This window comes from Eleginops maclovinus, chromosome 13 (assembly GCF_036324505.1).
Source record: "Eleginops maclovinus isolate JMC-PN-2008 ecotype Puerto Natales chromosome 13, JC_Emac_rtc_rv5, whole genome shotgun sequence".
NCBI classification, from domain to species: domain Eukaryota; kingdom Metazoa; phylum Chordata; class Actinopteri; order Perciformes; family Eleginopidae; genus Eleginops; species Eleginops maclovinus.
In genome coordinates, this window is record NC_086361.1 from 17,285,531 (window position 1) to 17,307,739 (window position 22,209).

The 22,209-nt window shown below is 42.5% G+C and overlaps 2 protein-coding genes and 1 long non-coding RNA gene across 8 annotated transcripts in view; 2 read left to right on the forward strand and 1 right to left on the reverse strand.

Moving 5' to 3' along the window:
- Positions 1–13,783, forward strand: part of rftn1a (raftlin, lipid raft linker 1a) — a 25,034-nt gene extending 11,251 nt beyond the window's left edge. The window contains exons 3-10 of the mRNA XM_063898713.1: positions 2,417–2,600; positions 5,537–5,645; positions 7,681–8,374; positions 8,771–8,974; positions 9,990–10,099; positions 10,298–10,401; positions 11,963–12,038; positions 12,348–13,783. Coding sequence (XP_063754783.1) covers positions 2,417–2,600; positions 5,537–5,645; positions 7,681–8,374; positions 8,771–8,974; positions 9,990–10,099; positions 10,298–10,401; positions 11,963–12,038; positions 12,348–12,770 — 1,904 coding nt within the window. The 3' untranslated portion in view covers positions 12,771–13,783. The remainder of the gene's footprint in view (positions 1–2,416; positions 2,601–5,536; positions 5,646–7,680; positions 8,375–8,770; positions 8,975–9,989; positions 10,100–10,297; positions 10,402–11,962; positions 12,039–12,347) is intronic.
- The window catches only part of oxnad1 (oxidoreductase NAD-binding domain containing 1), a 16,782-nt gene continuing 8,100 nt past the window's right edge, over positions 13,528–22,209 (reverse strand). For 2 of the 6 annotated variants that reach the window (XM_063898719.1, XM_063898718.1), the window contains exons 2-9: positions 21,106–21,192; positions 20,288–20,399; positions 19,375–19,438; positions 19,144–19,247; positions 17,615–17,756; positions 16,106–16,351; positions 15,584–15,692; positions 13,528–15,360 (exon numbers count right to left, since the gene is read on the reverse strand). In XM_063898719.1, the coding sequence (XP_063754789.1) occupies positions 15,203–15,360; positions 15,584–15,692; positions 16,106–16,351; positions 17,615–17,756; positions 19,144–19,247; positions 19,375–19,438; positions 20,288–20,388 (924 nt within the window). In that variant the 5' untranslated portion in view covers positions 20,389–20,399; positions 21,106–21,192 and the 3' untranslated portion in view covers positions 13,528–15,202. Of the gene's footprint in view, positions 15,361–15,583; positions 15,693–16,105; positions 16,352–17,614; positions 17,757–19,143; positions 19,248–19,374; positions 19,439–20,287; positions 20,400–21,105; positions 21,193–22,209 lie in introns of those variants that run through there. The other 4 variants (XM_063898715.1, XM_063898714.1, XM_063898716.1 and 1 more) reach the window with 3 other exon arrangements.
- LOC134874640 (uncharacterized) overlaps positions 21,204–22,209 on the forward strand; it is a 9,013-nt gene continuing 8,007 nt past the window's right edge. The window contains exon 1 of the long non-coding RNA XR_010167094.1: positions 21,204–22,010. This is a non-coding gene — a long non-coding RNA (uncharacterized LOC134874640). The remainder of the gene's footprint in view (positions 22,011–22,209) is intronic.

The following is a 22,209-nucleotide window of genomic DNA, read 5'->3' on the forward strand; positions in this document are numbered from 1 at the left end:
GGATTTTGCACAAGGAATTAGTAAGACCTTTCAAGCAGCAACAGGAATGAGGATGACTCTCGCACTCCAAATGCAGATTGTGAAATCCAGGTTCAAAAAGTGAAGTGTCACTCTAGGCGGCTGTCGTGTGGTCGAAGCTTCGGGGTGGGGACTGAAATATCAGAGCATGGATCAACGGCTGAACAGCCGCTCTGCAGCACCCCGAGTCCGTTAAACAATGCACCCTTCAGTGTCTCTACCTCCCTTTATACCATGCATGTTTGGGTGATGATGTTCCCGATCTACAGGGTGCCCACGGATAGTTAAAACGTTGTATTTATTTTTGGGATTTAGTCTGGAGTTGATGAGAGAAGGCCCTAGCACTACTTTTCTAAATGTACGACTCTATTCTGTTTCTAGGATTAGTTATTGCTTCCTATGGACACATGTTGTCCCCTTTTCCCCGCTGAGGAGTCCGCACATTTTAGATTTTAATGTGCTAATATGCACTTCTCAGTTATTAAAATCCAATAAAACTCAACAACGGTGTACACGGTAGTTTTGTTTGTCTATTCGACCACAGTGAACGGTATTTCCCCCTCTTTGAGCTATCAAAAATGGCTTAAAACTCAAATTAAATGTACAATAAGCTGATTCCATGCTCTATGATCTGTATATCCTCACACATAAACACAACTTTTTTTCCACTTCTTCTCTTCCCTGACCTTCAAACTCACACAAACCCTCCATCACACATCTCCAGAGGTTACTCTCAAGATGCATGTACACTCTTCTGCGCCCTTCTACACCCCCCTGCCCCTCACTAGCTGGCACTATAAAACTCCACCCGGCTTTTTCTGCCCTGAGCCGTTCCCATTCTGGAGCGGAATTGCAGCCTCCCTCTAAATCCCACAGTGGCAGACAGTATAAATGAAGTTTGTTTCCCGGCCTACAGCGCTGCGCAACACCCTCATAACTTCTGTATGCGTTGCCTGAATTAGCAGAGATGCCTTGCCCGCGTCTTATCGGTGGGTGAGTGCCAGCCGCGCAGGGCTAATGACGGCTAATGACTGTTTACGGTGACAGGATCGTTGTTATCCTCCCGCCACCCCACCCCAGTCTCCAGCTGTTATTATTATTATTATCATCATCACTGTACTGCTTTTGATAAGTCCCCACAGACACCCGTTTAAGTGTTTGCTTGATGAAAGGCCCTCATGGTTCCAAGCAGTTATGCCAAGTGTGATGTGGTGGTTGGATTTTCTCAGGGAGTTTTTCCTCCCATTGTTTAACTGAGATAGAAGTCAGGAGCGTGTGTGTTCGTGTGTCCTCGCATGCTGGTCAGCCTCTCATATGTGTGTATGTGTGAACAGGCCTCATGATGGAGAACAAATTGAAAATGAGATGGCTTGCGCATCCTTTTTTTCCCCCTCCCTCTGTGTGTGTATGTGTGTGTGTTATTGTGTGGGTCTAGCTAATTTATTCAGGTTATTTTCTCTTCTCCAGACCCATGCAAATGAGATTGAATGGGAAAGGATGACAAGCATTCAGGCACAAACAGACAGCCTCATCTCTCTCTCCCTCTCCAACACGGCTCTGCTAACTGCTTCTCCTTTTCTGTGTTTCTTCACTTCTCTCATCTCATTTTCCACGCGCCTCTCTCTCCCTTTATAACACACCTGGCTTCACTCAGCGATACAGAAACACACGGCAACACATGCACGTGTTCCCTTAAAAGCCTGTGAACAGAGAGGGAGCTTAACTACAATGCACTGACCCTGAGAGGGCGGTTCTAGCAAACATCGCCCTCTCCCTCGTGGATTTGCCGTGACAGTTTGCTCCCAAACGATAAGCTTTGCTAACCATGTCCCACTGAAGTAAAGGGGTTTTCTCTCCATTGTGTTTGGTAATCAGAAAACAGACTCTGTGTAAGCGATGGCTGCTAATACCACACGGCCAAACACGTGATAGCATTGCCACCCTTTAGATATATGTGCCTTTTTTAATTTATTCAACTGCCAGTTTGTGTAGGTGTAAATGTGTTAGTCTGAGATGAGTGTGTGTTCAAAAGAGCATTTTCCAGTTTGAGAATTTGTATCTATGTCATTGCACATTTGAGTATGCCTGCATGTGTTTGTTTCCCCCAAAACAGGCTGTTGGTGACAGTGGAGACAGAGGCTAATAGTTCTGGTGTAATTAGTTTCAGATTTAGCGTGAAGATACCATGTGTTGTTCTTCAGGGGGAATTATCATAATGAAACATGCCCTGTCTTTGTTTATTTACACCCTTTTGTCCTCCCTTTTTTCCCCTTCCCTCTTTGTTCCAGCGCTTCCTCTCTACCAATTTTCCTCCCAGCCTCTTTTGTAACCTGTCATGTCCATTTCTTAACCATATGCTTCTTTCTCCCTCCCCTCTCTCCCGTTCTCCTCCCTCCAGAGGTGCCGGTGTCATCGGTGCTTTGTCTCTCCTCTGTCAGAGAGCTCCCCGTTCAGGTCAGGGAGCTCTACGCTCAGGGTTTTGTCCTGGTCGCTGTGCATCCGTTTGTCCATCCCTGTGGACCTCGTAATGCACACATCCAGCGCCAGCTCCACCGGGCCGTGCTGGTCCGAGAGACGCCAAGGTACACAAACTAAACACACACTGTTTTCCAGCATGAATGCTACCTTTTATAGATGGATTTTGTCACAAATTGATTAAGATAGATGAGATGATTCATTTAAAACCACTTTACACAACGATAAGAAGGTAACAGCTTTTGCAACTTCATTGTTTTGACAAGGAATCCAATCGAGACCCATTACCACAAGCACAAATCTGCGCCTCACCTCGTTCCCTTGATGTAAAATTAATTGCAGATGAGTCAGCCACAAAACCCGGCTAAGTTTAGCTCCTTGTCCCAATTCTTTGCCTTTTGACTATACATGATGATGTACTGTACTGTGCGACTGTGTTTCTTTTCTGTAACCCAGTTATTCTCTGGAAAAAACATCAATATTCACGTCATATTTGAGCAGAGCATGTTCATACATCCCTGCTTTAGTACAGCATGCAAGCTGAGCTTTATTCTCAGCATCACGTCATGGAAATGAGTGACAGATATGCTCAAAACAAAATCTATATTCATGCATACAGAGTTCCTGTTGGTGGATTTGTAGCCACGTTTCAATTTGAGTCCACAATAATGGATCTTTTTCCCCCACGTCCTCATAATGGCTTTGGCAATGGCAATGTTGGGCCATTTTTTAGGTCCAGGCTGAAAAATCTCAGCAACTATTGGATGGATTTCCACATTTGTGTGTCCCACAGGATGAATCCTAATTACGTTGGTGATCCCCTGACTTTTCATCTAGTGCCTCCAGGAGGTCAAAGTTTTCACTTATCCTGTGAACTATCTTGACATCTTCCAGATGGATTGTCACAAAATGTGCTACAGACATCCATTTCCCCCTCAGGATGAATTATAAAAACTTCAATGATTCTTTAACTTTTCTCAACTAGATCCATCATCTGTTCAACATTTCAATTTGTCCAATTATTCTGGCTTATGACCCAATACATCTAACTAATATGTCCCCCAGCCTCAGCTTTACTTTTGATGTTAACAAGATAGCAGGCTGACATGCTAATATGCAGAGTTAAACACAATAAACAAACCTCCTTGTCATTGTGAGCATGTTCGTCTGCTGAAGTTAGCATTTAGCTAAAAACAAAAACTATGACTACATTATGCCTCACAGAGCTGCTCGCATGATGTGGACTGTTAGTCTTTTTAAATGTATCAGTTGCTGGTAAATTGTCTTTAAATAGCTGACAAATACACTGCCCGGCCAAAAAATAAAGGTCACACACTCTAACATTCGTTGGACCGCCTTTAGCTTTGATTACGGCACGTATTCGCTGTGGCATCGTTTCCACAAGCTTCTGCAACGTCACAACATTTATTTCTGTCTTGCATTCATTTTTCGCCAAGATCTTGTATTGATGACGGGAGATTCGGACCACTGCGCAAAGTCTTCTCCAGCACATCCCAAAGATTCTCAATCGGGTTCAGGTCTGGACTCTGGTGGCCAGTCCATGTGTGAAAATGATGTCTCATGCTCCCTGAACCACTCTTTCACAATTTGAGCCCGATGGATCCTGGCATTGTCCTCTTGGAACATGCCCGTGCCATCAGGGAAGAAAAAATCCATTGATGGAATAACCTGTCATTCTGTATATTCAGGTAGTCAGCTGACCTCATTCTTTGGGCACATAACGTTGCTGAACCTAGACCAGGCCAACTGCAGCAACCCCAGATCATAGCACTGCCCCCCCACTGGCTTGTGACCTTTTTTTTGGCCGGGCAGTGTATAATGTACAATACACAAGTCATAATGATCTTATATCGTAGTATTTATGTAGCACTTTATGTCTAGAATTTCATAAAACTGTGTTATTATTTTAAGTGGTATACATTACTTTAAATGATGCCAACTCTCTCCAACACATCAAATTGATGAACTCTGATCATTTGGACGAACATATGTCTTTATTGAGGATCCCTGTGGATCAGTCTTTGTGTAACTTCACACAGAGAAACATCGTTACATATGTTACCCTCCATATGATATCAATTACTTTTCTTCGACTTCTTTCGTGATTAAAGGAATTATTTTGCTAAGTCTACAGTTTTGGGCACCCTCCTGTGTTCCTTTATACTGTGAATGAAGGAATAGCAAATTGTATACACATTCATTCACACACAGACACACACACACCCTCTAGTGCACACACAGGTGCCGGGCTGCTCCTTTGATGCCCCTCCTGCCAAGTGGTCCTGCTGCTTCCTGGCACCTGTCACCGTGGAGACGGCTGATTGCATCATCAGCACTCGCCAGAGGGGAACGGCACGCTGAAAGAGAGAAACCATCTCTCCATCCTTTCATCTGCTTCCTTCAGCGATGGCTGTTCCCCCTTTTCTTTTGTCCTCCTCGCCCCCCTCCGTCGCCTTTTAACTCCGCCTTTTATCTCCCCATCACCGCTATCCCCTTTCATCAGAAACCCTAAAAATGAAAGAAAAAAAATCTGACAGAAGTACTGTTTCAAATCGAGCTGCGAGTGTCACTCACGCCTGAGAGCACAAGATATTACCACAGCCTTCCCTCTGACCTCAATCCAAATCTGAAGAGGCGTATCTGGATGCTGCCTTTATGATGGTCTCATGCGGTGGGAGAAGAAGGAAATTCAGTCCCTTTTTCTATCTAATAAGTCTATTGTGATCATGGTGAATGTGCGCTCCTGTTAAATGGGAAATTCAGCCTGGACCAGAATTGCCATTATATTTCAGCTGTGATCATTCTGGGTCAATGAGTACTTGTGAACATGTCTGCCCGGTTTTCATGTAGCCTGTAATACTAGGTGGTGGAAGTGCTCTGTGATAAGGGACAGGAAACCCTGGAAATGTGATGTTAAAACAGTACAAGGAGACTTTTTGGTGCTGAAAAGAAGGGAACTAAATCATATCTTAGTGTTTTACTCTGAATATTTGTTTACATTTTCTTATCTCTCAACCTGTAGTTCAGAGAAAAGCCAACTGAGGTGGTCGAGACATCGTCTGGAGACAGATGTGTGTGTGGCAAGTCACCAGGCTGCCGACCCAGAAGTCATCCAGAGCTATGTCAAGAGGGTGAGTTCATTACTTTGCTTTCAATTACGTCTTTTTTACTGTAATTACCAGGGAAGGTCAAATATGTTGTTTGTGTACCATGGTATTAACGATGACCCTCCCAGAGTATGCAGGGTAGAGGGCCTATCATCGCCACAATTACTTAGAGGAAAGGCATTTTAAACACATGTTTAGGGCACTTAATGTTTCAATTGAAAGAAAAAACTAGTTTAAACTCACCCTTGTTTTTGAACATACTAGGGATGCATAAACTATGTCTATACCAAATCCTCTCACAGCAATTGGAAACAGTTTTAGAGTTAAATTGTCCATTGAGTCAGATTAATTTGGTACTGATGACAAACTTCTGCAGTTGCTACTGCAAAATGAGAGACAGGAGGAAGAGTGACTTTATGAAGTCTACTCCTCATCTCTGCTTGTAGTTAGTGGTTCAATGCTACGTTAGCTGCTGCTACTGTAGTACAACACACTTAGTTTCCATTTGTTGTAAAGAATAAGGTTGCAGGAATGTGTGAGGAACAACCTCTTCTTTTAAACTGTTGTGAGCCATATAATGTTCTTTGAGTACAATACTAAACAAACAAGGGTGATCTTGTGCTTTTATTTATTTTGTGTGATTATGAACACAATTGAGTTATGAGAGGGTGGGTGGTACACACCATGACCATTTCATGCACTGGCTTTGCAACGTTACGGGAACGTAAAAAAAAAATCATGTGAAAAAAACAATCTATTTAGATTCCACCCCAGGTCCCCCTTGGATATTCTCTGTATTTGTTTTCCTGTGTGCCTCTCATGTCGGTGCAACACTTCTGCTGTGACAGTGGAGAAACATTATGGGGCTCAAAGGGCTACAGGCAACTGCCTGTAATTGCCTGTCTGTGCCATATGGTAACCATGCCTCTAAAAAATTGATGGAGGAAAAAAACAGTGATTTCCTTTCCTACTAAATTTTTTTAATATAATGGATCCCCACTAGTTGATTCTCATGTGACAATGCTCCATATCCTGTAACTAGGGAACAGAAGGAGGACCTTTATAATGAATGGAAGGTCACAGAGCTATGGTTTACTATAATGAGACGTAACCCTAAGATACCCCGCGAACCATAACGTCATCACTGGCATTTATCAGCTGTAAAACTCACTTTTGGTCTCCATGCTCATGAATTCTCCAACACTCCCACAATGGGAAATGAAAATGTGCTCTATTGAATAGATTTGCATCTGAACACCCAGAGAGCACAAAGGGAAACCTGATTGGATGGAAATGCACATCACTGAATATAATGTGATAGGCTCCGGCAGCGTGACATGAATAACCAATCGGATCACAAGCTGCCAGAGAGAGTTGGAGATAAGGAACCATGAGCGGCACCGGGCAGGCAGAGTGACAGGCTGGTGTGTGTGAGTGTGTGTGTGTTCAGTTTTGAAATTCTATACTTCAATTTCTCAAGCACTCGCCATCCCACCCACTCTCAATCTGTCTCGGGAGATACTCATCAGATAAAAAACTGTGTGACTTTGTGTAATTGTGAGAGTGTTGGCTGGTAATGGAGAGACTGTTAATATATGTGATTGCGCGTGTATGGATGAGTGAAGTGTCAGGAGCAGTGGGGTAATGGGGGAAGATGTGTCTCGTTATTGTTTGGTGGTAGTTTGCAATTTGATTTCTCTCCCGTTGAGCCCGTCTAAAACTGTCAGCTCAAATATCAGCTGACAATTAACCACCAGTGCTCCATGGGAGGGAGTGACACACATGCACGCGCAGTCACACACACGGATGCGTTGAGATAATGAGGTCCCTTTGTCATTTGAATATTTGATCTTAGCAGATGATTAGCCAGGTTGTTATTTAGCAGAATATCCACTCTGCATACGTCAGCCTTTGTTTGTGTGTAAATGAGGCTTAGTTTGTCTGACTATTGAAGAAGAGACGGAGCAAATTTTATTTGTGCTGCTTCAAATTATCTTTTTTTTTTTAACGTTTTTCTAAATGTATTCTAGTATGAGTTCATTTTGTGTCCGTGTTACAGATCCAGGACGTAGCGGAGCAAGGGGTGATGTTTGTAGGCTTTCTGCAGCAGCCAGGCGGAGGACCCTGCTACTCTGGGAACTGGGATCCCGACGAGCTGTCCTCCTTACATTCAAGCCCCTCACCTATTCACCGACATCCTTTCAGTGCCAACAACAGCCCGACAGATCCAACAGAACCGCCTCATAATGACACAGAGCCTGGGTTAGATCATCACACACAGGACCACGACACAAGAGACGTCATTCCCCTGAAACCCATCCAGAGTTCAGAGCTCGACAAAGACGAGTCCAGTGAGCAAAGTTTCAAGGGGTCACTAGAATCAAGGAACCAACCTCAACATCCCAGCGGTGTGGACACGGTTCATAAACGTTTAAATCAGAACCCAGCAGAAGCCCCAGTGAAGCCACTGTGTCCCAGCCCTCCAGAAGCTGCAGGTATAGTCAGACAGCAAAGAGGCTGTCTACCAGAACTCAAAGAATCCACCGAGAAGCATTTGAACCTATCCAATCAGACAGACCGACAAAGCTCAAGCTCCTACAGCTGGCCCAGCTCTCCTGAACTGGATCGGAGCATGGAGAGGAAGTCCTCCTGCACAGAAAGGCAAAGCAGAGCGACAACGCACAACAACAACCATATCCGGCTCAAGGGGTCAGAGAAAGATGAGAATGCAGCGACACCGCCAGCGCAGGGCAGTAAGTAACCAGCTTCCTGTTTGCTGTGGGGGAACGTCACTAAGTGCAGTTTTGCATATACAATATTTCCATTTTTGGCCCCTTTTCACTTATATTCCCCTACATCTCAGAGGCAAATATTATACTTTTTAATCCACAAATTAACTGATGAATAATAAAGGATTATTATTGGTGAACTGCACTATCACCAGCTTCAACTTAAAAGTGATAAATACATAAATATATATGTATTCTGAAATTGGAAGTACTTTTACTTTTGGTATCAGAGTGAGTATTTGTACACTGCAGTAACACTATTTCAGATGTTCCAACCCTACCTGTTTCTACTGGGGTTATTGAATAAAGAAATCCTCATTATGCAGAGTTAATTTTGGCTTTGTGTTTGTGTGCCTGTAGGGATGCAGCTCTTCGCCTTGTACAACCACACGGAGGAGCTGAACACTTCTCTGAGGTTCTACTCTCTCAGGGTGCCGCTGCAGGTGCAGAAGGAAGCAGGGCTGATCACAGATGTCGACACGAACTGGCTCGACCACATGACTCAGCATTTCACCAGCGGGGCACACCTCATCGATGGATTTTTCCAGCTTGAAGACAATAACGGTATGTTTCGTGGCTATAACAAATGAACTACTACCAGTGCTGTCACTCAGAGTCATACATGTAGAGCATGAAAAATCGAATCAGCAAATGTACCATTAAGTACTTAACTTTAATCTTTAATAGCTCTTAATGGAATATTGGTCATTGGTCTAAGTCCCCCTTAAAAAACGGATGAAAACAACCTTGATGAGAACAGACAGAAGACTGAACCAAGACTGTAAAGATGTGGGTCATGAATCCAAAAGAAACACACTTTAAAAAAAAGCTGAAATACTCCGTAAAGATAAAAGGAAACTTTCACATTAAAGGGGACCACCACCTGAATTAGTAAGGTTTATTCATGCACAGGGAACAACTGGAGCTCTTCCATAGACAATGAATGAGAGACTAATTTCAGTTTTGTGGACCCACAGAGGTTTTTCTTTCACGTTCTATTTTTTTTGTTTTTTACCCAAAATAGCCTTTTTTCCATTGTAGTATTCCAGGTTCTAAAACTGGAATTGTCCCAATATACTCTACATGTATAACATATTTCCTAACGGATTGTCTATGGAGCAGTTTCAGACTCTTTATTTGTCATCACATTTGAGTTTTAGCACATCGTTTTCATGTTAACTAATATTTTTTTGGACTGTCTTAGACCATGGATGGGTGTAGTTACTCTTAAATAAATTCTCTTGATCTTATAAAATAAACATATCGATGGCTGCAGCTCTAACGTAACTTTTTCACCATACCGCCTCACCTTTCACAGCATTGACAAGATTAAAAAGCAGCTCGGGCTGTAGCCTCCGCTCCACTGCCGGGTAATGGATGATATCCATGGAGTGACGTGCTCTAAGTCCGCGGCTTATACCATAAGTCACTGTTCAGTCACCCATGGAATAAGTAGGCTTAAGCCAAAGGGAACAGGGGGATCAATAGCGAGAGATTGCAGAGTGGAGATGAGCTTGTAACTCCTGTCTGACTGACATACATCCTCCTCTGTTCATCTGACCCTGTCCTGTCCCTCCAGACAATGGCGTTTCATCAGTGGACAGTGTGTTCATCTTCCAGAGCTCCGCGGAGGACGCCACAAACACCTCCTACGACGCCATCGTGGTGGAGCAGTGGACTGTTGTTGATGTGGGTCTTTTGAGTTTGTAATACTCTGCACTTTGAGGAATCCTTTGTGACTGAAGGCTTAAGCTGTTTTCTTTCAAACGTTACTTGAAAGAGTGGAGATGAAGGAATGTAGCAAGTGATCTTATGGCTGAGCTGAAATTGTGTGTATGTGTGTCTTGCACTGCAATTTCCTCAGTGTTTTCTGTCTCTTATGTCCAGGGAGTTGTGGTGAAGACAGACTACATCCCCCTGCTCCAGTCTCTGGCTCCGTATGGATGGAGACTGATGTGTGTGTTACCCACACCTATAGTGAAGACCAACAGGTACAGAAACACACCCCAAGACACCAGTGATGGAAAGTAAATGTACTTAAGTACAGTATTTAAAAACAATTTTGAGGTAAACATTGTAGTCTCTACCCCACTACATATATTTGACAGCTTAGGTTTCCAGTCACTCTAACGTACGATATTACTTTAATGGTCAGATCAAGTCTGAAATTTAACTTGCGTCACAGCATCTCCAACTGGAACATTAACAAGGAGAGATATTAAGACACAATACAAGAAAAACAAACACACTCACTGAGAGAAACATGCTCAAAGACCCTTTAGTGTACATTTGACCTGTATTTACAGACTGGTGCACAAAGGAGTGCTTCAGTCTGACTTAATGAAAACAAGGGACCCTGTATCTCCGATAAGACGGAAACAATGCCGTTCAGAACATGGTTTGGGTCAGAGATGATGTTGTTGCACAGCCTCACTAGTTTATTATGTTATGCTGACTCAGTTATCAAGTCTCTGACAGGGTTGACCAACAATCTTTAGAGCAGGTTTTCGGCTGGTGGAGGGGTTTGATTTTAAATCATTCAACAAACATCTGTACCAGGTAGTATAATAAAGGTTTTACACCATGGATAGTGATATACATTTATTGAACACATTTTAAGAATCTATACCAGTGTTTTTGAAACTTTTGGGATTCTGACATGTTAGAAAAAGCAAGAAGCTGGGGACACGTTTCAGATGTCAGAGTTACTCCATTAAATATTGATAGTCCCCTCTAAACATTTCAAAAAAGGTTCAACAGCTCCAACTTCTCACCGAAAAGATAAGCGTCCAAAAACTTAAAACAAATGTGTTTTTCTTCTGTCCTTTATCCTCGGGCCGGGGACAACAGATGGAAATGTACTTACCCCGTTTACTTACATTTTTGTACATTTTTGTTACAGTTCATTAACGGGGACTATCCACGAAACCATAAACTAAACTATACTAACCGAAATCAAACTTCCCCAATAAAAATGTCCCACATATTGCTTACACATTTATGCTTTTGTATTACTGACCTAATTAACGTGTCATATATAATATATTAGTAAAAAAGTCAAATTACTCAATTAGTACTCTAACTTTAACTATGTTGTGCTGCTGCTTCTTACAAATTAGGATTCTTGCATTTATGCTGTATAATTGCATTTACTGTTGAAAGGTGCTGAATACTCTCTGAAGGACTTTACTTTTCCTATATATTCACACATCTAAGGACTAATTAGTGCTTTGTTGATTTTAGAGTCTTTTTTCTTTTGTCTTAGACACTGCCTGTCTCGTTGTTTTTGGGATTTGGCCTGACAGCGTAGCTTAGATACACAAAACAGATGGTTTGAGATCTGACAAATCAAGATCATATGCTCGTCTCGACATGAACCGCTTTTTAATATCCGGCGGTGCTGCGAACAAAAACACAGTGGCTGATGTGCTGTTGTCTTGTAACCTGTCACAACCACAGCGAACAGAATCTGGATTTCAGAAATGACAGATTATAACAAAAACAGGTAATGGTAATAAAACAAAAAAAGTGCTGTTTCTTTTGTCTCTGCAGTGACGGGAGTTTGTCGACCAAGCAAATCCTCTTCCTTCAGAGACCCGTTCTGCAGCGCAAGAGAAAAGACTTCAAGGTTTGTTCCCCTTTGTCTTCCATCTCCCCTGCAAATCTGTCACTTGTGTCTGTTTTGCCTTTAGGATACGTGCTTTATGTCACAGAAGGTGCCATTAAAAAGTTGTTACTAAATGTGGGACATACAGCAAATATAAAAACACTCAGGGAAAAAGTCTAATAATAGGCGAAGAGTCGACCTCAAACTGTACAGGAAAGAGGCTTCAATGAGAGAGACTTTGTTGTGGTTTGGCAGGTGTCTGGAGAGATGGAAAGAAAGAGACACGGCACAAAGAGCAAAACTGTCTCAAACACATCTTTCTGGTTTCAGATGCGCAACCTCAGGGGTCGCAGCAAGGCGAAGAAGAAATCTACCAGGGAAACAGAAGAAGAGAGGGAGAACATGTCCCCTCTGATGGAGACGGAGATGGACAGGTTGAGGAGGAACTCAAAGGAGGAGGATGAAGAAGACGAAGAGGCAGAGGGGAGGAAGAGCAAGGACAGCGGAAGGAGCGAAGGTGCTGAGGAGAGGGAAGAGGATGCACATCATCAAAGGGGCTTCTGGTTCTTATCGGGGAGCAGGGCTTCTGTCGAGGAACAGGAAGAGGAAACCGACGTCGATGAGATCAAGCTGTCCGAGCTGGAGCAGTCGGTGAGATGGACAGATGTATGCCGGAGAAGTGACAGGGGGGTCAAGGAGGAGGTGAAGACGGAGGAGAGGATCAAGCAGCAGCTGTTTTCTGGCGTCTGTTGACACATTGGGCACAAAGCAGGCGAGGGTGGGGGAGCTGAAGCCTGTTTAGCTGATCAAAAACAATGCCTTTTAAAATAACTTTTTGTTCATCTGAGTTTCGGTTGTTCCCCTGACAACCCAGATGTAGTCAGTCATTCTGTTCCTGGTCCTGATGTGCTGTTACCTGCACTGTTGCAAGTCTTTGAGGTTGTAGATCCCATACTGCGGGAAGTGTTGTGCAGTCCTCTGCTTTGGGTCAGTGTTGCTATTTGATGTGTTCTTATATGAAATAAATCCGTGCAAGGCTAATAGAGAACGACCTAGAGCGAGTCTCCAGTCCAGGCCTTAATTCTCTTGTTGTATTTTACTACTGTTCTTGTCATAGGAACGTTAAAAAGGGAGTTTCACTGGGCTCGCTGTATTTTTATACATGAAGTATATCATTTTAAATAGTCGACACAACGTATGATAAACCCGGTGTTGGAGCATAACCGATACATCTGCATATAGCTCTACCGGCCTTCGAAATTGCATTACTGAAATTCCTTTTTTTTTAGTTAATTAAGAAACTTTTTCTTCCAAACGTACTGTGGTTTCGTCAACAGTAAGTTTATCCTTTAATTCTAAAATATTTCAGAACTTTATATTAAAATATTAAGGGATCCAGAAAAATGAACAATTTCATAATGATCAGATTTTTAAAACTCTTTGTATCGGTCAGACTTTTCTCCAAATCATCTACCACATAATACACAGAACACACTCCTATGAAGACTGATTAGTTTCTTGTCTGTTTATTATCCAGAGTAACAGGGAAAATGCTTTTGAACATTTTGAAATGCTAAGGGAATCAGACTTTAAATGATTAGAAACAAGATGAAAGGAAAAATGCCTTTTGTAATTCAAGAAAACGGACCTTTTCGTTTATTTGAAAAACATGTGAACCTATTTCCTGGACCGCCTGTGTCGTGTCTGAGTAGTGTGACATGTGAGTCTTTATATAAAAGCGGAGGTCAATAAAGTGTTTGAAAACAGATTGACTCAATTTCCTTTATTTCCTCACGTTACCGGCATAAACTGTTTTCTTCATACGGGAAGAAAAGCAACTCAAAAATGGGCCTCGACAGCGTAACCCCCACTGAGACACGACGACAAGAAGCTCGCAAACATCTCCGAGGGATGTTCAGTGATCCAAGCCAATCAGAGACCACCTGGAGCTTCTATTACAGTGCACCATGGGATACGCACTGCACCCTGCGACCAAAACCGTTTATGGGTACCTGGATGTGTGTGATTGAGTTAAAATGTATGTGAGATTGGCACTGTCTGTGCATGTAAATGTGTGTGGTGGAGTAAAACATGCAGGGACACTTGCCAAAACGTGGGAAATCGAAACTCTAAAAATACACTTGGTGTGAGATTAGCATGTGGGTAAAATGTTAATAACAACGCTCCAATGCAGTCACAATCACAACTCTCAAATCTTCAGCTCTGCAAATAAATAGCTCGGAGATATATATACACCATGACACTTCTTAATACACGATAACATCAGCAGAGGTATTTTGATAGAGGTAAATCAGTCACTCTAACACGTATGTACAGTTACAGCACAGATAGCTTGCTCTAATCCTCTTTACCTTGGGGACTTTGAAGCCATCGTTATGGGTATGGTGCTTATTTAATAAATTGCCAAGAGATAGATAAGAATCTGAAATCTGCATAAAGGTTTTCAGCCTGAAAAAGACTCACTTTGGCAATGAGTAGCTCAGTCGTTAGAGATTGAAGGTCGCCGGTTCAAGTCCTGCCCGGTCGGACATACCAAAAAATATATATATATATATGCGTGGACTGGTAGCTGTAGAGTTTCCCGTTTACCTCCTGGGCACTGCAGAGGTGTCCTTGTGTTCAGACCTTATCTTAATAGGTCCTATGCATGTGTGTATTTGTAGTGTGGATTAGGATTAATAAAGTTTCATAATTCTGTTTCTGAAATGATTGTTGGCCAATTGGTGCCCTTATACTTGGTTGAAAATGTAGGTTAAAACTAAACATAATGATGTCATTATCTTTTCAAGTAGGACTCAGTCAAGCAATTCCACGCTGGAAATGAGATCAGATATGAAGATTTGCAACAGCTGTGTCACAGTGAGTGATATTTGTTAGGATATCCAGCAAAACGGTGAGCTAAACAAAAAAGAAGTATTTTCTAGACAATAAAAGTAGAGATTTTACATTCCTTCTTTTTCAAAGATAGGAAATAAAACTCATTCTGTTTGAGAGTCAGCTGTTAGCTGAAGAGTGGGTGGTCCCACTGGTACGGCAGATCAGGCACAGGTTGAGGTAGCTCGGGATCGGTGAGTCAATTTCCTCCAGCACTCATAAATGTTTTCATTCTCAACACACACGCAACATCCTCCCCCTGAAGATTGCAAAAAGGGCAGCGGAGGATTCTACCACCACTTCTCGAAGAGGATTCTGTCTTTCGGGAGGCCGAAGTCCACAAGGGTTTTGGAAAGTGTTTCTATCATAGGCGGGGGCCCACACAGAAAGCACAAAGTCCTCTGCAGGTCCACATGAGAGCGCAGCTCCTCCTCTGTGATTCTCCCACCTGAGGAGACGCAAGGGAAGTCAATCAATTAATCAAGGCTCAGCGCGGTGGCACCTATTGCTGCCTCGTCTGCCATGTGGAGCATCGATAGAGCTTGTTCTCCATGACGACACAGATTAATCAACAGAGAGAAACGTGTGGTAGAACGTGACAGCCTCTACATCATCCCTGCCAACAAATGAAAGATATGCATGTAGATATGTGCGGTTGGAGCATTACGTACGGTTGATAAAGGGCTGGAGGTGCGCATCAACATCTGTGATCTGCTGCGTGACGTGGAGGTCACAGGAGAGCTTGTCAGGGAACTCCTGACACGCAGCGATGATGGAGCTCTGGGAACACACACCACAGGTTGGTAGTTTAGGTAGGGATCTCTTTATATAATGCATACTCCCACACACCGTTCCATTTATATTGTACAAACAAATACTCATAAGTAGAAATAGGTAATATATTGCTACATTTTTCTATTTGAGATATAGTAAGTAACCATATGGCAAACATCAAAACACTAATTTCACAAAGAAAATGTTAAGTCAGCAGCATAAGGCTTGCTTTCTGTTTGCTGTTGCTGTGTTCGCTCTAAATTCAGATTCATTTACTGGGATGATCCCACTATAACCATACGCATCATAGATTATAACTATATTTAATTTCATGAAATACATTTTCTTGCAAAGGTTTAAAATATCATCTAATGGCCCTATTGCCTAGACTGTATTTCCAACAGTGAAAACCAGCACACCTTGAAGAGCAGCTCCTGGGTGTTCTTGGCGCTGTAGCAGAGGTGGGCGGAGCCTATGTTGAAGTCCCGCCTCCTTGAGGCCTGGTTGCGATGCAGGAGATCCAAGGTGTGCAGCAGGATGGAGTACAAGGGGTTGATCCCGACACCGCCCGCCACCAGCAACAAATCCACGGAGGGGTCAGAGGGTGAGGGGTCGAAAAAGAAGTCCCCGCCGACACGCATGGCCACCTGGGAGCCCACTGTACACTGAAGGGGGGGGAGAGGGTGATAAGGAGATAGCAGCAGACTGTGTTGATCTAGTTAATTAAGTCCTTTTCTCGGCAGCTGAAATACACCTTTTGACTTAAATAAATACAGCATGGCTTCAACTACACTAAACACAAGCCTCAGGAAACAGACACTCAGCTCAGCGTGCAAACACACAGCAAACCTCAGCTGAGTGTGGGGAAGAGAGATTTCACAAGTTGCGCAGAGAGAGCCCTTTGAAGTCAAAACGAGCCGTAAATACGCCTTCATCTGCTTTTGTACATGTGAGCACACACGCATAATAATAATAATAATGCTTGCATTCTTAATCTGCTGCTGTGGTCCCTGCACTATTCCTGCTCACGGAGCTGGAGTCAGAGCGCAATATCAAACAAACGGATCATCAAACGATCCCGGAGCAGAGAGCTGTACGTCTCAGGATGCTCAAACACATCAGTGCGCTTTCTGAGACTTATTAACACGAGGCGTAGACGCTCAAAGCTGTTTATTAGTCCCGTCATCAAACACAGGAGCTGCAAACAAACACGCAGAGTACAGGAAAGAAAGTGAAAAGAACGCAGAGAAGGCATTGTTCAAATTCACACAAGCACTTTTTCTATGACTGTTTGAAGACCACATAAAGTGTTAAGCACAAAGGACGTTTCTATATCTGTATTCCTTTTATCTATGTATTCACACAACCTTTATGTGCACTGTTTATTCCCCATCTTTCCTAAGTTTTTGGCTTCACTATCACAATTTTTCTTCTGAACTTCCAGGCAGGCAGTTTTCAAATTCGCTGACTCACTTTAAGTAACCCTGGACAGCTGTTACGCATGATTGAAAAACATCAGGGGTCATTTAGCTAACAGCGCCTTAAAAAAAGGATGAAGCTGATTTAGATTTATGTGAGCAATTGGGGAAGTATCGCAGGTTTTTTTAATTTAAATTTTCAGAACAGGCAAGGGCCCATTGCTTCTGCATGTCCGTAAAATTAAAATATCTGACATTATCCTTTTAAAGAATCACATCTTTGCATTTGCAAACACCCTGATCGCTCTGCTTCTCTTCTACTTCCCACTTTCACACGTTCTCCCTCATGCATACACAACATAATCTTCCAAACCATTAGACAGCAATCTGACCAAACGCACTTACTGAGATAATTCATCTTATAGGAAGCAATCTTTTCCCTGGAAAAAGACCACTTGCTCTAATTCTGGTACTTTCACACACAATATCCTGCTTCCCTGCCCCACTCACCATGGTGTGGACCCAGTGTGCGGGGGGGTGTTTTGAGTATTTGACAGCCAGCTCCACGATGCCCTCCCTCTGCAGCACACCCGGGCCGGAGCACATGGAGAAACCACCCACCTTCTCCACGCCGGGGATGAAGAGATCCACCCTGCACACACCACCACAGAACACACTCTTTAATCAACCCATTTGTTGCATAATCGAGTGTTAGGACACATTATTACCCATAGGGACTAAAACCACGTGTTCCGAGAGGTGGAAAATCTGCTCCTGTTCTCCACATATATAGTTGACCTTTCAGATTTCAAAATAAAGGTTAATTGAAGAGTAAAAAACATGTTGGGCTGAGGGTCAAAGTGTGAATGAAGTTAAGGTGGTGTCCTTTGACCTCAGCGAAGAGGGCAGCCTGTTCCAGAAACCAAAACAGAACAAAACCAGACTAGATGCAGAGTTAGCGTCCGAGTCTCACACACAACGTGGTCGCATCTGACCGTCAGCGAGTGGAGCGGAGCACTCCCAGAGGAGAAACAGAAATGTTTAACAGTCGGGCTAATGTTCCAACAACACAAAGACCCACTGTTACACATGAGAGAGAGACTCCACAGCCCTCGGAGGCATCATAAATATGGATCTGCCGCACACATATGTTCCACCCACCTCCTTCTCCTCTTCCTCTCCCCACCTGGAGACCAGCAACTAAACAGTCTCTTTTCCTCAGAAACATTGAAACCCAATGATTTCCATCTTTTAACATTCATTATGAGTCGCTGCAGGGCAACTGGCTGCCAGTTTAATGTCTCACCACCGCCCACCTACAGTATGGGCTCATGTACATATACTGCATGTGGAGGGTCTTAATTACCATTGGCAACACTGACTGACAAGACACAGAAAAAGAACTCTGCTTTCAAAATGAAGAGCTTAACTTGCTATTAGGGATAATGAGAGTCAATGAAGACGCCCTTGAAAGCTTAACAGTTTCCAAATGTGATGCAAAAGTCAAAAACAAGCCACTGTGCCTCAAATATCTTTCAAGTGCATAAACGATTACCTACATACAGCACATCTATGAGCAGATGTGTTAATTAAGTCTTTAAATAATTCATGAGCTTTCATCCTTCCTTTAGTTGATGAAATATATATCCTTAAAACATGTTTTTCTTATCAACAGGGACGTAGAATTGGCATACAGGTGTGCTGGGATGTAGAAGCCTGTAAAAGTTATTGTAGGACTAAATCAACACAATGCCGCCACCTTGTGGTTACCGTGAGAACTGCGGGCAAAATCCAGAAAGATGTTTCATAAAGTTTTGAACATGTTGAATAACAGAAGCTTATGTAGCCCACTGGCTATAATCCGATCCGATGCCTCAGATCATTGAGCATGTGTCGCTTCAATGTATCAGGTGAAGGTGAATATGGTATTATGGTACTGTTCTCTGGAAAAAAATAGTCTGATGACCTGATATCTGCTGCAACTTTATCTTCTTTTAAAAGAAGTCTCAAGGCATAGCTTTTCTCTCGAGTGTACTAACCACTGTCCTGCTTTGAAGCTGAAGTCTGGTGGAACAGCTATTCTCAAACGCTTCACTGTGTCCGACTCGGTTATGATGCCACGTACTTCAGCCGGATACAGAGCCTGAGTAAGGCCACAAACAAGAACAAAGCAGAGTTTATAAACCTAGGACAGGATTTTCTCAGCAAATTCTACTGTTAAAAAGTTACACAAGTAATGGATAGTGAAGAGGAAAAAAAAAAGAACTTACATTTTGTCTGTTGTTGCCCGCTGTTCTCTCTAGATGGTCCATCTTTCTTTTGGAGGACATGTTTCTTTTAAAACAAAGGAGGTAATTCAAGGGTAAGTCAAACATTACAAAGTGAGTGAAGAGCAACACAGCAGCCACATGACAACACATTCAAAAACTGCAGGTGGACTTTGCCCTTTCTGCCAGAGAGCACCTAAAAGGGCCAGTGCACCTAAACTACAACTCGCACCTAGTTCTGTCTAACAATGCAGGTAGTTTTGGTTTCATGTGCTTAACTTTAAAGATAGACATAGTCCCTTAAGCTGGTGCCCATATATAACAAAAGAAAATAGCCTTTTGTTTGTTGGGCTCCAAGCATTAAAAAATACAATTGATTTTCTTTTAAAAACTGTAATAGAGTTGAGACAAAATGTTTAAAGAGGTGATAACTAAAACCTCAACACATAAAATCCAAACTATTTGCTATTGTATTACCTTAACATGTTTACTTATACTTTCAAAATGCTGCTTGCTACTTTTTTTTTTACCATGGATGATTACTTATTTGATTTTATCTTTATTAATATGGGCTTCTCTCCTCTTTGTTTAATATGTTAGAATACTCTTCTTGTTTTTATCTGCACCGTCCCCTTTGCTGTACCTATGTAAAATGTCCCAATGTTGGACGAATAGAGGATTTCTGATTCTGATGTTATAAAGTTATGCTATAATACTGTCATTAATGTAAGACACCTTTAAGTTAAAACACACTTTTACGTAAGCTAACATGAACTAACAAGCATTATCCTGGATAAAGACTCACTATAGCTACCTTGTTGTCAGTCCCCACCGTGCCTCAGGAGTGAGTAGCCTTAGCAGTAGACCACAATAAAGCCTCAATAAACAAAGCTGGTACCTTCCAGATGAAACTCACCTTGTGGCCTGGCTGGGGCCCAGCAGCCGGCAGCAGAGCAGCCCGGGACACTGGAGGCTGAAGCCCCGGGCAGCGAAGGACCAGAAACCGGGGACTCGCATCTCTACCTGGGCTGACATAAACAAAGAGAATTTAGGAGAAACAATGCCATTCACACTTGGAAAAACAGGTTTATTGTCAGTTTATTCATTCACCCTTTCTTTCAGTGTGGTAAACTATGAATTATCTTGAAGTTACAGCAGCTGTCATCCAACAACTAAACCCCCGAACAATGCGGTGTGAAAACGTCACCAAACTCACAGAATAATCTGGTATTCCTATCAGGTAAACGCCCAGAAACCTTTCTCATTATTTTACTATTTAAGTTACTTGAATAGACCCTTTCTCTGTTCTCCTGTTGTCATTTCCAAACCGTTTTTTATATATACTACATTTGCACTATGTACTGTTATTAACCGAAAATGATTGCCTCAAATGTCGGCCATTGTAAGTGAGTAATACAATCTATTCATGACAGGTACATAACAGCTAAACTAACTCATTTAACATGCCTAAAGACTTTACTGTAACTCATACTTACATATTATAAACTTGTGTTTTTTTATTTAACAAGAATGACAGGAGTAAAGGGTCAAAATGGTGACATATTGATAAAAAGCCACTAGGTTTAATAGTGATGTTTTAGTTTGCTGTGACCTCCCTCGTCACGTTGATGGTTAGCTCACTGGCTAAACTTGTTAGCATTCCAAAGCCGGTTTGTATTTTACCACACACATAACACTACGGGTAACAACATGAAGCGGAGAGGCTTTTCTTACCCAGATAAGATAATGTCAATCGGTATTCATATTTATCTTCGTTATAACCTTGTATAATAAGCTTACTGTTACATGACAATACGGTAGTCTTTGTTAGAAATAATCAATATATTAGAGTGGAACTTTAAAAGATAATTCACTGTTTCTGGACGGATCATATTTGTCCATATCCGGTAGTATTACAGGATGTTGTTTTTAGCCTCAGATAGCATAAAGCTAATATTGTTTTGTATAAATGAGTAGAGGGAGAAGGACCAGTGGAGTTGCATACTAAACACACCGCCTCTACCTCTCACTCATTGATGCTGCAATGATACAGTTGCCTGTTTAATAACTGATAAACCTCCTAAGAATTGCATAATAGACTATCGTAGATGACAGCTCCAGGACTTCGCTAACAAGATGGCGACGGTGACGTCATAAGAGGACCCGCCCCCGACGACGTCAGCCTATAGAGGAGGCTCCAGCCCCCCGCTACCAACCAATGAGAGCACGACAGCGGGGCGCGTCTGATTTTGAAGTTGTTTATTGTATGGTCGGAAAGGGGTGGTTCTATAAAACATGTAAGGATTGTGAAATCGAGCTCTCTTTTGTTCCGGACCGCCAGACAGTAACTACTGATGAGCTCCGCTCAGTCAGTGGCCTGTGGACGCGTGTCCCGGGCTATTGAGCCACAGCTGTGAAGCTTTTGTAAAACCTACCGCTGCATCCTTTTATTAAACACTCCTTTTATAACTTTTAAGGGAGTTTTGCTTTCTTTATTTTAAACCGTCTCCTGGGCTTCAAATAAACGAACATTTCTTACAATTGGTGACCCCGTCGTGATTTGAAGTGCCAGGACGAGACGGGGATTTCGCGGAATCGGCATAAACTCCAGACACTCGGATTGGATCCCATTTAAAAAGGTGAGCAGTGCCTGTTTATTTCAAAATCTGCATAGTTTATATAGCATTTTGATATGCGAGTGTCTGGAGGTGAGTCGTTAATCATGAACTGGCTATTTAAAGTTAAGAACTGAATATATTGAAATTAACCGGGGTGCGGTCCTGGGTTTTCCAAAGCTTTTTGTTTGTTTGTTTTGTTTGTCTGTGTTTGTCCTTTTTA